This window comes from Dermacentor variabilis, chromosome 2 (genome assembly GCF_050947875.1).
Source record: "Dermacentor variabilis isolate Ectoservices chromosome 2, ASM5094787v1, whole genome shotgun sequence".
NCBI classification, from domain to species: domain Eukaryota; kingdom Metazoa; phylum Arthropoda; class Arachnida; order Ixodida; family Ixodidae; genus Dermacentor; species Dermacentor variabilis.
Window position 1 is genome coordinate 27,271,950 of NC_134569.1, and position 17,003 is coordinate 27,288,952.

Consider the following 17,003-nt stretch of genomic DNA (forward strand, 5'->3'; position numbering starts at 1 on the left):
ATGCTTAAATGTAATGAGAAATTGTTCTTGTGCATTCTCTTTCTGTTACTTTCCTTTTTATAGAAACAAATTAACTAGCATTCCAACTGTTACGAACATCATTTGTTCACCATAAAGGTGGAAAAATTATCGATGACGCGCCCTGGCCAGCCAATCGGATAGCTCGCCCTACTGATGTCACTTGGGTGATTTACGTTATATGGGTAGGGGCGGCAGAAAATTCCGCCGAGCAGTGTGCTGCGATCGGCAGCGATGTACAGTTTTAAAACCTTATAATAAATTACACGTTTTACGCAGAGCACTTATATGGATCAATTAATGATCAGAAGGACCTACTCTAAGACTCAGTACGTTTGTACAAAATCGTCAAAACACGTCAAGGCAGATGACGATTGTTGTGTGGCAGATATCCCCCCAAAGGGTGCAAACTTTTTTTAGAATGCACTCTATACACTCTTAGAAAATTTTACACCTTTTGGGGCGTATCTTGTCCCACAACGATAATCGTCATCTGTCTGGCCCGCGTTTCCTTTCTTTAACGCTGCGAGCCTGGTACTTCCCTGTCACGAACGGCAAGCGCGTTATCAGTGTGACGCAGCTTCTCGACAGGAAAGTAGCGAGCGCCGAGCTTTCAAGATAGGAAACGCAAGCAAGGCAGATGACGATTGTTGTGGGACAAATATACACCCCCAAAGGGTGCAACCGTTTTAAGAGTGTATAAAAGTTTGCACCCTTCGGGGTGTATATCTGCCACACAATACACTCATAGAAAAATGTACACCCTTTGGGGTTTATCTTGTCCCACAACGATAATCGTCATCCGTCTTGCCCGCGTTTCCTTTCTCTAACGCGGCGAGCCCGGCACTTCCCAGTCACGAACGGCGCCGCGTTATCAGTGTGACGCAGCATTCTCGACAGGAAAGTAGCGAGCGCCGAGTTTTCAGGAAAGGAAACGCAAGCAAGGCAGATGACTATTATTGTTGTGGGACAAATTTACAACCCAAAGGGTGCAACCGTTTTAAGAGTGTAATAATCGTCATCTGCCTTGCTTGCGTTTCTTTAACGCTGTGAGCCCGGTACTTTCCAGTAACTATCGGCATGCGCGTTATCAGCATGACAAGCATTCCCGATAGCATAGAGTTTCTAATACCTGACAGGAAAGTAGTGGGCGCGGCGTTTTCAAGAAAGGAAATGCAAGCAAGGCAGATGACGATTATCGTTGTGTAGCAGATATACACCCAAAAGGGTGCAAACCTTTTTAGAGTGCACACTCGAAAAACAGTTGCACCCTTTGGAATGTATATTTGCCACACAACGATAATAGTTATCCGTCTTGCCCGCATTTCCTTTCTTTAACGCTGCGAGCCCGGTACTTCCAAGTCACGAACGGCATGCGCGTTATGACAGAGCGTTCTCGACAGGAAAGTAACGAGCGCAGCGTTTTCAAGAAAGGAAATGCGGGCAAGATAGATCACACTCTAAGAAAAGTTTACGCTCTTTGGAGTGCCCCTTCTGCCACACAACGATAATCGTCATCTGCCTTGATGCGTTCCCTTTCTTGAAAACGCCGCGCCCGCTACTTTCCTGTCGGTAATGCTATCATGCTGATAACGCGCATGTCGTTCGTTACTGGAAAGTACCGGGCTCGCAGAGTTAAAGGAAATGCATCAAGGCAGATGACGATTATCGTTGTGTGGCAGAAGGGGCACTCCAAAGGGGGTAAACTTTTCTTAGAGCACTCCTAAAACGGTTGCACCCTTTGAGGTGTATATTTGTCCCACAACAATAATCGTCATCTGCCTTGCTTGCGTTTCCTTTCCTGAAAACTCGGCGCTCGCTACTTTCCTGTCGAGAATGCTGTGTCACGCTGATAAGGCGCATGCCGTTCGTGCCTGGAAAGTACCGGGCTCGCAGCGTTAAAGAAAGGAAACGCGGGCAGCACGGATGACGATTATCGTTGTGCACTCTTAGAAAAATGTACACCCTTTGGGTTTATCTTGTCCCGCAACGATAATCGTCATCCGTCTTACCCGCGTTTCCTTTCTCTAACGCGGCGAGCCCGGTACTTCCCAGTCACGAACGGTGCCGCGTTATCAGTGTGACGCAGCATTCTCGACAGGAAAGTAGCGAGCGCCGAGTTTTCAGGAAAGGAAACGCGAGCAAGGCAGATGACGTTTATTGTTGTGGGACAAACTTACACTCCAAAGGGTGCAACCGTTTTAAGAGTGACACAAGATACGCCCCAAAGGGTGTAAATATTTCTAAGAGTGAGTGTAGTAACTGTGCCGAGTGCCAAAGTGAGCAATTTGGAGCATAAAAGGCAATCTTTCTGCGTGATCTGAGCAAGAACAAATTAGTGCTAAGCGCAAAATCTTGTAAAAATGTTAACGTGTTCGAAGAAGTCGCTTTCGGCTTCTGCAGATAGTGATCTAAAGAAAGGAAGGACGCTTGATTCTAGGTCTCCTCGATTTGGCTGCACTTTCAGGGGGTGCAGCACTCTAGCACTCGATTTGCCAGTGCAGCTAGCGCCACCTGCACTTCGGCACTTGATTTGACGTCGGGCTGCACGAGTTCATGTACACTTCGGCACTAGACTCTCCGCAACTTCTTTTCACAACTTCTTTTCTCGTGCACGTAGTGCAAGGCTTTTGATAGCAGACGACACATGCGGCTCCGTGGCCATGCGGGTGTTGGTAGACGGCATCGACGGCGCCTGCTGTTAGTAACGCAGCACAGACGCCAGTTTTCTTCAGGATGTGTACGCAGCATTTTGTTAAGGGCAGTTTGCGGGTTCAACTGCTGCTAAGTGCACTGAAGGCCGGGATTTTCCCTCAGGTCACAGTCGCTTGTATTAATTTTCACGAGCTTACCGCTACCTCGACGTTAAGTTTGCGCGAAACCACATCGGTCAGTCGTTTGAAACGTTGTGCCATATATGATTCAGAAAGGCGTGGAAACCACGCTTGGTCATGCTTTCTGAATAATGACACACCAACAAAAGAAAAGCTACAGCCGCCCAGTCGCAGCAGACGAAGGCCTGTACGTTTCTGCACTTTTGTCCTCGATTTGACCGCAGCACCGAAAGCGCTAGTGTCACGCTCCACTCACACTTCAAGAACTAGCGCTGCACTGGCACGGCACTTTTCTGAACTAGTGCAAAAGGTGCAGCCAAATCGAGGAGACCTTCTGCAACCGGTGAGCACTCAAAAGCATGTCCTTTGAGATTCGTTTTTGTTGCTGAGAAGCCTTCCTCTATTCTGGAGGGAGGAGAGCAAAAAAAAATAAATGTATGTGACAACATTTATAACGTTCCTAAGTAATTCATAATTTGTACACGTAATGATTGCTACTATTTTTTATGTTTTCATATTATACATATTGGCATAGAGCCTATGGTCTATTTTGAAATTTGTTTCAACATTGCTTTGAAGCAGTCATCATCACCTGATCATAACTCAACTCCTTCAGATGTAGAGCATAAACATGGCCGCGCCACCAGTGTCCACCGAAGGTAAGGAAGCTTCAACGTGTGTACACACGCAAATGTTCTCTAATCGCATGAACAAGTTTGTATCTTAGAAGTATACTTCGTGAGAACTTGTGCTGTTAGACCTGTGTGAGTATCACACTTAGCATTGACGACGATTTGTTAGTGTAGTGTGTTAGGCCTAATGTTAGCTGCTGTTTGCTGCCTGGTGAGGTTTTGAGTTTGTGTGAACGGTCGGAGAACTTGGGCGCACGCTGGCAAAGCAGGTAGGTATAACCGCCCATAGAGATCAAGTGACGATGTCTGATTTAGTAAAGAAATATAGCACAGGCGGTACATTCGGTAAGCTTGAGCGTTGTTCGGCTGTTGTGTTCCGTCTCGGTCCACAGCTCCGTATGCGTGAACCACAAGTTTTGTGACAGTGTAAGTTGGTTTCGCTGTTTCGAGCTTTTGTGATGCTGTGCCGCGTTTTATGACTGATTCACCTAATTTCACCCTCCAGCTTTGTTCATTCATTGTTTACCGTGTTGGTATTGGATGAAGTCTCGCGCGACATCATATAGCAGTCCCGTCGAGCGTGGCATTCACTTTGTTGGGAGTTGCTTAGTGACGTCGCCTGATAACGCAATGAAACATTGACATAATTGCGTAGTAATCTCTTGTACTGTTAAAGAGCGTTAGGATATGGTGGTTCTATTAGTACTGCTTGGTCTCGTATGCACTTATGCAGTGGGGCCCCCGCGTTTTTGAAGCTTGCCAGTGTGTGAACGAAACTTTCTTTTGGCGAGCGACTTGCGTTGCGTTTGGTTCATTGCGCTATCACGAACTGATACGGCTCGTTTTTCGAAGCATTATTGAAACTCAACACATTTGTGCCTTAATAACCGCCTTAATCCAGTAGCACCGACTTAAGAGGAAGCTTTAGCTCGGGCCCAACTCCGACGCGGCCTATTATAATACATGTAAAACGCAAAAACGTTTTTCGGAGACAACCCCTGGACTGATTTTAATAAAATTTGTTGTAGTTGAGAGAGAAAGTTAAATTCTAGTGACTGTTGGAAGCGGAATTTCTATTTAGGGTTTGAATATTGTTTAAAAATTTTCCAAATAATCGACAGTTTGAAAAAAAAAAATAGAGCACGATGTTTACAAATTCATAGCTCTGTATCAAAAACAGATATTGCGGTTCTGTAAAAGCCATTCATTAGATCATTCAAAGCGGACAAATTCGATATGTCATTTTACATCATACGTGAATTTGTTACGTTGTTTACAAGGGTTCTGCAAAATTTGTATTTCCATATTACTAAATTTCTTTATATTTATGTGTAACCTATCAATTTTGTCCGCTTTAGATGTGCTATTAGATGCAATTCACGAAATTGTATTATCATTTTTCGGTGTTGAGTTACAGAGTTGTGAACTTGATAGTTTCGTTTTTTGAATATCTTCGATTTTTGCCAATTTTTAATAAAAAATTGACGACCTAAATAAAAAATTCGAAACCCACAGTCACTAGATTTTAAGTTTTTCTTTTAAATGCAACAAACCTCGTCAAATTTGGTGCAGTGGTTGCCAAAAAAGACGAATTCTCCTTTTACATGTATTTACATAGGAGCACCCGAGCTAAAGCTTCCTCTTAAGGCTAAATCCCATGAGAGCGATTTTATGAGCGACAGCTTTGAGCGACGGATCAGGCTGTCGCATGAACAGATCGCTCGGTTAGCTCGGTTCTGTAAACCTAGAATTTGTTGCTCGTCGCCCAGAAGTGCTATGAGCGACTAGCCAATAGCGCGAAGCCAGAACTGGATGTACTAAATCACTCAAGTACTACCGATTGTTGTGCGGAACGAGCAAACAATTGAATTTTTATATGTGCAAGGATAAGAACCTACTGCAAGACCTTCAGAAATACGTTATGCTGCTTTCTACAGTAAAACACACCAAAACTTGAATTAATAAAGCAAGCGTCATGCCAGTTATGACGCATATTTTGCTGCCCTCATATCAGCAACACCGAAGAGACGTCGTCGTTGCACGAAGTCTTCACTCGCACGTGGTACAACTTGTTGACGACGAGCGAACGTGACAGCAATCTCCATCGCGTCGCTTGTCGTCGTATGAAAGATCTTTTGCATGGGGGTTATACTTAATTTTTCAGTTTCACATGTTTCATTTTCTTTGTATGTGGTAACAACTCGTTAGTGTCATTTACTTGACCCCTTGCTCTACAGTAATTTTTCCTGGCGCAATATGATACCTAATTTGCGGTTGTTGGCGTCAGCTATGACGATGGGTGCATTGTTACATGCAGGGTGCATTAGTTGCAGTATGACTACTACCAATGATTTGCAGAAACTTCAAGGCTATGAGTACTTGCATTTTGTCTAGGTCAGGTGTGGTGCAATAATTTCCTTCTAGGTAATGAAATTCCTCACTGTAAACCGACTGATTGCTTTCTGGCATGCAAAGGTTTCAATGCATTTATGTTTCTCTTTGATGTTGCAGACATTGAGGCGCAGATCCGTGATATCCAGGCTCGTAAGGCGGGCGTGGGCAAGCAGGGCAACTATGACAATGGTGAAGGTGTGCCCCTCACAGCAAGTGCCAATGGTGCTTATATGGACGAAGACATCTATGGGCACACACAGAGCAAGTACGACGGCTATGTCACGTCAATCGCAGCCAACGATGACGCTGATGCAGATGTGAGTACACTTCTCCCCTGTTTTTGAGCCTTCATATTACAGACTTGGGTGTTTTGACACCAGGCTTTCTGGTCTTCATGACAGTGGTGCTTATTGTGCCCTGTGCAAGGCGAGTGCAGCCAAACCCCTTGATAATAGAAGCCCGAGACATTTAAGTTCTCTCCACAATGAAATGTCGCTAACTCCAATCCTGCAACAAGGAAATTTGCTCGAGCCTGCGTAATGTTAACAGAGGAAAAAGAAGTACTCAATGCATTTTCTCCACTTGAATTATGTAGCATGCCATCACAACACGCTTGCAAGGCAGCCACAGTTTTTGTTTGCAAGAACAGCTAAAGGCAGGAAGTGAAACCTAGTGTCAGAAGCCCATCATGGCCACCATCTAGTATTTTGATAGCCTGTTTCAAATGGCACGGCTGCATAGCGTAGCATTGCCGTCAACCTCTACTGGCATGTGCTGATGGTTGTTTGTGTACTATGTGCAGTGCATAATCTGCGAGTGAGAAGAGTCAAGCAAAAGCCAAGAAATATATGTCCTACTGAGGTGGGCTGCCACACCTCTGCTGGTGTAGAGATTTGAGAACATGCGTCCCCTTCTTCAATAATGCTGGTTTTGGTATTGCCAGATGAGCATCATGTGCAGATTTATTTTATTTATTCATGTCTCAAATACCCCTGTTGAGGTTTTACATGAGGGATTGGCATATCTAAGTCATATTTTCAATTAATGCCTTGAGCGATGAATGACTGGAGTCGTGCGTCGCTTCAGCAGGTAGATGATTCCAGTCTTTCGCTGTTTAAACGAAGAAAGAGTTAAGATGAGCAGTGGTGCGAGCTGGAGGGGGATAAACAGCCTTCGAGTTGCTGTGATGGGGTGAAGTGCGATGCGCAGATGTGATGTCGGTCTGGTGAAGCAGTGAGGGATAAAACTTGTAAAAGAGACCCAGTCTTAGGTGTTGCCGCACATAGGTTTGCCTGATGGGGGCCATATTCTCAGTCAGTCGTTTTTGTGGATACAGTCTCTTTCATGACATTTCTCGTAACTTGGCACAGGACTTGTAGGCCCCTACAGGTGACAGCGTGCACTGGAGAAACACTGTTGCTGGTAGAAGTTGAACCGTCTGAAACCTCGCAAAGGTGATTGTGTCAGCACTGTCACCAGCAGATACCGGTGTGTCCAGTGAGTTACACGAAATCTTGCAAAAGTTACCGCAAGAACGCTGTCGCCGGTAGATGTCGTCATGTCCAGTGCCAAGTTACGCGAAATCCCATGAAAGTGATCATATTGGTGAGAGCGATGGACCGAGAATACAGCCCCATAGGTAAATCTCCATCCCCAACGCTGTTGTTCATAGGCACCGACAAATCCAATACTGAGTTTCTCGAAATCTTGCGAAATAATTGTATCCCTGAAAGTTATTGGGGACACCTCAGGTGCACTTTGTGATGCCGGTAGTGTGGTTCTGTAACCTCGAGCAAGACTCGCCAGAGTGGGCTAATGTAATATTGACAATAAAGATTAGTTTTGCAGTGCATTCCCTGTCTGTGCTATCTCATTATGCAACAATGAAATTCCTGATTTCGTTATTGCTGTAGACTGATTTCACCAGATGAGCACACCTGTTCCTTCCTTGCCATGATGTTTGTAGGCCTCCCTATTTCTTGCCCTGAATCTGAGTTTCAGTCAACTTGAGTTGGTGCTGGAACAAAGACTATAACAAACATGCCACAAAATAAAGCAAATAAAATATACGATACTCTTTTGTAGAAGTCTGGTATCAGTAGGAGTATCTGTGGTAAAGTTGAATTCTGACTCCCACTGCATTGCCGATTTTGGGGGAAAGTGGCTTATTAGTGCGATGCATTCTCCCCTACCCTGCCCCTGCTGTAATATTACTCTGCATCTTACTTTTGTCCTTTTCACTATAATATTATGCCTGCTTGGCATGAGACATGGTACCGTATTTACACGATTGTAAGTCGACCCCCCCATATCGCTTGACCGGAAAAAAAAAAAAAAAAAATAAGAGCATACCCGAGGGCGCATTCGATAACGAAAATTTATTAGTAGCTGACATGGTCACTGGGCTACTCGTCTTTACTCGTCATCGTTGCTGCGGTCCCACAGCGCGTCGTGGTCCAGCGAAATTTCAAATTCGGCAAACGACCGCACCAGGACATCTTGCAGAATAGCAGCCCACGCCAAATGCACCCAACCACACGCAGCCGTCAGGGAGGCTCTTTTGACAGGTCCGGTTGGCGTAATTTCGCAGTCTTCTGCCGCCAGCCACTCGTTGTACTCACGGCGGAGCAGAACCTTAAAATTAAGGCGAAGGTCCGTGCTTGTTTCATGACCACGTCGCACTTCAATGGCAGGGATCGATCACGCATTTCAGCGACGTACGCTGCAAGCTTAGCCTACAGCTCCGGAAAGCGTCCAGACTTCGGCACGTGGTAAATTTCTCACTTGCCGTCACAGGGTGGAAATTTCGCTTCGCTGCAGTCGCCACTCTCGCACCACCCGTTTAGAAACATCGAAATTGCGGCCGGCTGCGCAGTGATTTGTTTCTTCGGCGCAAAGGATGGCAGCCCTCTTGAACGCTGCTGTGAACGAGTGCCGAACGATTAGTGGGCCTGGAGCACTCATGACGAATGGGGAAGCATAGAAGTAGCACGTAGCCGGCAGTCAAGTGGAATGCGTCAAAACGTTGGTCAAACCAATACCAATGCCTTTAAACAGAGAAAGAGAAACCCGCGAGCGGTGTCTGCTCTTCCATGAACTACCGATACTCCCCGCAAGCGCCGCCGTTCTGAGGGTGCCGCCGCAAATGGGAATAGGGGCGCTTCCATCAACTATCGACACCCCCCCCAATGAGTGTTGCATGCACTGTAAGACTCTCAAAAATGTTGAAAAACCCTTCCGAAATGCGAAGAAACACGCGGGATAGCGAAAAGATACGGGTAGGGCCATAGATCAAACATAAAATTGTAACTACGTTGTAGCTCCCGTTGGTATCGCTTTTTATTGGCGGGGCCATGTTTTGGTTTCGATTGTAAGTCGACCCCCCAACTTCAGACTTTCAAATTTAAAAAAAGGGGTCGACTTACAATCGTGTAAATACGGTACATACCACAGTACAAGACAGCAGGTTTCTAGCCATGGTAACCTTTCAGTCCAAGACATTCGTAGCAGCAGTGGCATTGAAAAATTGCTGTAAGATTGCTGTGGTGTTTTTTTTATTGTGCGTTACTTTGCGCCCTAGTGTTTCAGTGTCTGTGGCATTCTGTTGCTAATGGTGAAAAGTCTACGGTGCATTGCGCCGCTGTGGTCACCACATTTTGTGGAACTGTGTGGGGAGGGCATTAAAACCCAAGAAGCATTAAACTGAGCTGTTTCTCTAAAGGTCTTGCGATCTACCAAGTTTCATGTTGCTCACTGAATTTGAGTGCTGTTGCAGCTGCCTTGCAGGAGCTTCTATTTGTCGGCTGAGTTGCCTGTACGTCAGAGGCATTGTTTAATTGTTGATAAGCTTGCTAATTGCACTTTTCACTCCATCTGTCAACTGAGCTGTACACAGCAGTGTACTTGATTAGGCAGTTTACTGTTATTGTCTTTTGATCATCCATAGACAACAGTGCATTATTGTCCTTGTTTTCTTAACTTTCAGGAGGATGACTATGAATCCACAGGGCTCATGCAGACCAAGAAGATGCCTCTACCATCTGCCTTCTTGGCAGAACTCACAGACAAGGTGAGCATTCATGCAGATATACAGCTACTTTTGGTGGGCTAGTTGGTTCATACTTCTTGTGGTGGAAATGATGGTGAAAATAACTATGGAAATGACCGTACAGTAAAGGGGGACTTTCTTGTACGTCTGCTTATTTGTTTTCACGTTGCAAAGGGATATGCAACTGTTTGCACTGACTGCCTGCCTGCACTGTTGAACAGCAGCTTAGGTCTGTAACTGGCACTGTGAAACACTTTCTTGTTAATGCACTCAGTAGTGATAGTCTAGCTATTGGGGAATTGGAACTAGCCCCCTCAATGCCTTGTATTCGAGACATTTGAGTCACTTGACCTAATGAGTGTGTGTGTCACTGTGTAGCGGTCTTGAGTGTAGCATTACAGTTCACTTCTGTGTTCCTTGCAAGAGTACCACACTGAAATCGCTATCATAAATTCACGAACTTCAAGTGTAAACTTAAGTAGACTACAGAAATTAAGTTAAAAGCATATATGTACTTCATTTTGTCATTTTACTAGTACGCTTGTGCATCCCTGTTACAGTCTTGAGACAGCGTGTTTTCCACTGAACCATATGTCATTTCAACAGCTACAATGTTATTGGGGTCAATATCTCATAAAACATGCTTCTCATTTGGAATGAGACGACTGTGTAAGAGGGCTCTTACTGACCTACTACTGTATATTAACACAATATTTGAGTCATGTATCTTGTGTGTTGCCTTCAACAAATTTTTTCCCACTGTCCAGGACTATGACCCGTTTGCGGATCGCCGCGTACCCCGCATTGCTGATCGAGAAGACCAGTATCGGGCCCAGCGACGAAAACTCATGATCTCACCAGAACGTGTGGATCCGTTTGCAGACGGTGTGTATCTGGCAGAACCAGTTTAGTCAGCTGATTGGTAGTGCTTGAGGCTCTGTTTTGTTTTCCCACATAGTTGTGTGGCTGGGCAAACAGTGGACCTGCCCTGTAACAAAGCGATGGCAACTAGCCAAGTGTGCAGTGATCATTGCGTGTGTTCTAACACAAACTGAGCTTCAGAGCACTTGCCTGGAGAAAGATGTTTTGATTTAGGAGCAAGGTACCCGTGGCTGCCTCTAAAGAAGTTTGCAGTGCAGGCAAGTGTACCGCATTTGCTTGAATCTAGCGTGCACTTTTTTCCCGATAAAACGGGTCCAAAAATTGCATGCGCGTTAGAATCGAGTATGACCCTAAATCAGCTTTACCATATCGCCATCGGCATTTCAAAATGGCCACCTCTTACATGCTTCGAGCCTAGCTGCCGTAGCTTCCTCCATGTGCTGTAGTATCTCTACTTAGGTGTCCATCGTGCTCTTCCCATTTTCTGCGTTTGCTCTATCAGCATGGAAGTGCTGTGAAGACACGCCGAGTTCATAATGATTCCGAAATTAAAAGGAGTGTGATCACGTATGCAGAGATGGACAGAAATGGCTGCACACGGGCATTCAGAGTTTCCGAAACTTGCATGTGGGACTGGCGCAAACAGGAGAGGTCTTCTACTCTATTAGCTGTTGCGTTTGGCGTGTTAAACGGTTCGGCGCACTGCGCTGTCTGCTCATCGCTTAATTCGCATTGAAGTGAGAGGCTGCACAACGGTCAACTTGCTTGCTCCTTCTACCGCACTTCCTCACTCCAGCGTTTCGATAAAGAGTTTCCGCGATCATTGTGTGAGACGTGTTCATGTTTGCTTGTGCGTGTGTGACACCATGCTTGTTAATTTATTTACTAAGCAAATGTTTAAAAGTTTAGTCGGCCGATAAAACTACTATCCTCGCTTTTCGTATAGCTGTCTACTAATTTGCTATCGCAGTCGATGCTTCACCTTTTGGGTGAAGCTGTGATTTCCTTCTTTTATTTATCGCAACCTTAGTGGATTGGGAGTAGAGCTTTGTTTTTCCAAATGAGAGAAAGTTGTATTTCTGTATGAAAGAATGAGGTGCGCGGTACTGTAAAGGACGTTTCCTTTTTTTTAGGTCAGGGCAAACGGGTGCGTGTTACAATCGAGGATGCTTTCTTTTTCGTTTTTTTTTTCTCATGAAAAACAGGTGCACATTATAATCGAGAGTGCATTAGGACCGACTAAATACGATAGTAAATCTGCACTGCTGCTACATTATAAAGTTGGTGCTGCTGCTTTGAATATTTAGTAGAAGTCTGGGCTTTGTTAAACACTCGGCTTGTACGGAATCTCCTTGCATCAACCTAGAGAGGTACACAAAGTAGTATGAGTGCATTATGCATAATTATCCAGCCACAGCTATGCAGAAGTTATTGAAGTTACCCTGTGTACTGTATAATCTGTGTGATAAGTGCTTTTTCTTTCTCAATAACCATAAATTTGAGCTTGAATTTCTTAGGTGCAACCCATATGCAAGTGAAAAGTAAATAAATTTAGTATCGCCTTTGAAAAACTGTGTGATGACATTGGTAAGCCTTTATTTCAGCCTCATTTGCCTCCCCATTCGTTGTCAATAGAGATGGAGCAGCTGGGGAGGTATTCTGTAAGAGTGCGCCTAGTGGACGTGTCCATTTCGTCTGCTGCTGAAGTGCTGATTGGCTGTGGCGACTCTCTGTTGCGGATACACAGCCCAGTCCAGCCAATCAGAACTTCAACTGCAGACGAAATGGACATGCCCACTAGGTGGACTCTTACAGAATACCTCCCCTGTAATCTGGTTCACTGCAAGCACAATGTCGCGAGGGGAAGCCATTGTAGGACACGGACTTGGATATTGCACTGCACCTAGGGTTGCACGGTAGAACAAAATCCTGAAGCTCTTGCACAAAATGTGAACGGAAGTTTAACCTGCATGCTTTTCAGGTCGTGTGTGAGCAACAACATGCGCACAAAGCACGGAAATCTTAATATGTGCACACGCGACGGTATTGGCTGTCTACAAAAGATAGTGCATGAAAAAGTGGATGCCACAAGTAGGGCAGTGCCAGGAAACTAGTTTTATGGTAATGGCAACAATTAAGCCGCTGAACTTAATGGCAAAAGATTATCAACTGTGGATACAGTTTGAAGAGGAGACCGATATACCTCTCTGCATCGATATCTCGTGGCCACAGCTGACGACATGTGCACCTAGGGTAAAAAGGGTATGGCCCACACATGAATAATTTCTGAAATATTTAGGCCCAAATTTAGGAAGGCGATCCTTACACAAGAATATATATGTGAATTTAACAAGCTATGAAAGATAATCATGCATATGGCAGTGTGTACAGGCTAACAACTATTTGCATTCAGAAGGCTAAATTATAAGGTACATTTCCATGAAAAGTAGAAAACAGAAAAGCTCCTAATAAAGAATCATCAAGACCACTGCAAATACCTTTTGTCACCTGGAGCTTTAACTCTGTGTGAAGGGAAAACATTCAGTATGTGGAAAATTTTTTGTTTGTGGTTTATATCACAGCATTGAAGTCATCTTTGGGCTAAATGCAATCGTGCTTCCCCATTGGCTGTAAATTGCAGCCTGCAATAAGGAACTTTCATGATGGAAGACTGCTCCATCTTCATCATACTGACTGTAACCAGATACTCTCAGCTGTAATGAGTATTGGGGTAAGTATCAGCAGCAGAACCCATGTTGTGTGGTCCTTACTGCCTGGTGAGGTCCACTTGCCACTGCACAATTTTCAGGCAGGAAGGAAGGTGCATGTTGAGCACCTGTGTCCACTGTTTGCCCAGAGAATCTGTGTAATTTTCCCAAAGAAAGAAATATTTTTTTGTGTAAGTGATATTGTGCACTGTGCTATATCAGCTGTGGCATTTCTTGCTCGCACAAGGCTGTCAGCAGCAATTCTTGGCACCAAAATTCTATATGGTGTGTCATCCAATTGCTAAGCACTGGAGAGTTGGCGTTGTGGAATTTTGCACTGAATGCTGTCAGTGTACCAGAAGCCTGGGTTCTGTATTCTGCTCCCAGTTTGGTGGCATGACATCAAAGAATGGAATTATGCACAAGGATTATCTGGACATTATGGCCCTGATCATCAAGCCACTCTTCTGAAAATTGGGGGACAAGTTCTAGCACTGCATATGTTATAAGTTCTCTTTGAAACAAGATTATTGATTGCACTGGTGTCATTCTGCAGCTAGCAGAGAAATGTGCTCCTGGCACATTCTTGTCTGGTACACTCACCAACGGATTTTGTCTGATTTGAATTCTAGCTGAAGGAGCTGAACAAATTTTGAATGAAGGGAGCAGAAAGAGCCAGCCAACCCTTGCCTATCTTTGTGGGCTTGTGAGGAGCAAGTTGTTGGCAGCCTTGAGTGTGCACTTGGGATGTGTGAAACACTGTCGGTGGGGCTGAGCTGTGTTGGGCTCAAAAGCACAAGGGGAGATGATGCAGAGTGCGCGTCTGCATACGCTGCCTTCACTAATGCCTGTCGTTCAATTTTTTCCCTCCTCTTCAAGCAACGGCAGCGGCACACTGTTTCCTTCTTGGGCCAGCCTTTGTTTTTTTCCATTTCTTTTTCTTAAATGCAGAGCAGTTACCGTAAGCATTTACATTACACAGGCTTAGCTCTTATGAACCTGGAACGTCATCAGAACGGGAAGTAACTAGCTGAGACTGAATAATTGACAGACAAGACAGCGTGTTATGCCAGCTATGTTCTCCGTGATGCTTGGGCTTTGCATTGCACTTGGTGCTGAGGGATGAGACTGCACTTTTCCACTGTACTTTGTTACTTGATAACATGCCAGGAGGTCCTGGGTTGCACTAAGTCTTTCCTTGGCATATTTAAAGTAAATTTTAGGCCTCCACAATCTGCCCTGTGTACTTCCTTGATTGGCACGAGAAGCAAGATTCCATATCCTTCTGAGCTTTCATGGTTAAGAGTTGCCATATGCCATCTGGCATGTTCAAGGCTCTGCAGTGCCCAAGTCAGCAACAAAAGAAACTTTGATGTGAAGACTATAAAGTCAGTGACGGGGGTACATGTAGCTTTGGAGGCTAGTCATCCAAGTGTAAGGACAACATTTGAAAGCAGTGGAGGGGTTGATGAGGGAGGGGGGGCAGCCCAATACACTGGTGTGTGTATGTGTCTGTCCTGTGTACACAGCCCTTGCAGCTGAAGTGCCGCCACAAGTTGGGGTACCTCCCCACAGGTAAAGTATGCAACTGGGGGTTCTTTTCTTCTTTTGGCTGCCCCCCCAGTTCGCGCATACGTGTGGGGTGGTGTGGTTGTGTCTTGTGGGGGGGGGGGGCGCGATGTGGGGAGGCACTAATGAGCCGGAGGTATTTTTAGGCTCTCCTTGATTGCCCCAGCGACGCTTGTTTAGAGGATGACCTGGCCAGAGCTGGCAGCCAGGGCTGACACGTACGTATGCCCTGCCCTCAGCACCAGCCCAGTGCCCTCCCACCTGAGGGGAACTCCTCCTGGGAGGGCGCCACCTCACAATGGTGCTTGTGCTCTTGTCACTAGTGGCTAGGGCACTCAAACTGGTGTAGGTAATGAGGTGCTGCACTTTGCTGTTCATTTCACCTGTGTAACATGGCAGCACCTGCATTTGCAGTTTCTTATGCGTATTTGCAGAACTATGGCAGGGAAGTGTAAATTGGACAGACCTTAAGAATTGTTGACTTTTGGGCTTGTTAGCGCATCATGTTGTGCTGTTGAGTGGAATGAGGGTGAAAATAAACTATGAGGACAAGACAGACGCTCATCTTGAGCGTCTGTCCTGTCTGCATCGTCTTTTTGCCCTTATTTCGCTCGATGGCATGACATGGACAGACCTTATTGAGAAGTTGCATATTCTCAGTTAATGAAATGGCACTTGCAAGAGGGGATAATGTAGATGGCAAATATAAGTGCTGACGACAATTTGCCAGCCCGGTTTTTCGCCTCCTGTTGTAAATAAACGGTGTTCTTTTCATTGTGTATGCACCAGCAAGTATGATTGAGCACTCTTCATTCTCCTGCCAAGTTCATTTGCCTGGTGGTTTGAGCTCGCTTTACAGGAGTAGTTGGGTGTGGGTTATAAATTTTGTTTAAATTGGAACATTTCACACAAACAAACAAACAGTGATGCATGCTTTTGGCTTGCTGCGTATGATGCTCTACAAGGAAAGCTTTAGAGTGCTGACAACCCATGATGCTCTCATTTTATCAGGAGTGAGGCATGAGAAAATTGATAAAGCCATTGGTACACCCCAAATCCACTTCCATAACATGAGGGACAACCCTGTAGCACCATCCAGGATGTTGGCTTTTTGGTGGGAAGTTATGTCAGCATAGTTTTGCTTCTGCCTCTCGGCAAGCAGTTGCTTTCACTTCTCATGCACACCTGTTAAAAAGGAGGAGCTACAATGCCCAGAACGGGGCTGCCCTTCCCCGATCTTCCTCTACACGGACACGCGCACTTTTCCACAACATTCATTCAGGCTTCAGTGGGTATAATTTAGAACCTATTCAAAAGATACTTGTAGCTTGGAATAGTGACTGTTTCAAAAACTAAATTATAGCAGAAGGCTTGATAGACAGGTGGCTCACTTTATTTAAATACATGATTGCATCTGCCAAGTCTTAAATTTAAGCTACAAAAGGTATTTTTGCTCCAAAGCAAAATAGTGCTCTCAGATTAGCTGTTCAGTAGGGGTCTGCGAATATTAAAATTTTCAGATACGAATGACTGCGAATATTTAGCTTTGAATATTCAATAGCAAATAATGATATGCACATGCATTTGTTACCAAGTTATTTATTTGTTATTTTGGAGCATTGCAATTACATTGTCAATGTAGACTTGTAAGCTGTTATCCTAAAACATTGTGTATTTGGATCATGTTGACGTGGAAAAGTTAGTAAATGCCAAAATCCCACTACCTGCCCTTGCCAGCCTGTACCTTGTTATACTGCATCAAATGCCCGTAAAATCTGAGGCATTTGACCCTGTGCCATTCTTCACTCATCGCATTTGCTGTTCAAGCAATAAGCTCAGAATTGGGGCAGCACACCCTCGCTGTCTGCAAACCTGTGTCGATTGCTACTGAGAGGCTGGCTTTCCCACAAAGTTGATA

At 45.0% G+C, this 17,003-nt stretch overlaps 1 protein-coding gene across 2 annotated transcripts in view; it reads left to right on the forward strand.

Moving 5' to 3' along the window:
- The first annotated feature begins 3,406 nt into the window (after positions 1-3,406).
- Sf3b1 (splicing factor 3b subunit 1) overlaps positions 3,407-17,003 on the forward strand; it is a 56,037-nt gene continuing 42,440 nt past the window's right edge. Inside the window, exons 1-4 of one of the 2 annotated variants that reach the window (XM_075679981.1) lie at positions 3,407-3,511; positions 5,996-6,195; positions 9,864-9,947; positions 10,694-10,811. In XM_075679981.1, coding sequence (XP_075536096.1) covers positions 3,484-3,511; positions 5,996-6,195; positions 9,864-9,947; positions 10,694-10,811 — 430 coding nt within the window. In that variant the 5' untranslated portion in view covers positions 3,407-3,483. Of the gene's footprint in view, positions 3,512-5,995; positions 6,196-9,863; positions 9,948-10,693; positions 10,812-15,234; positions 15,304-17,003 lie in introns of those variants that run through there. The other variant, XM_075679982.1, reaches the window with a different exon arrangement.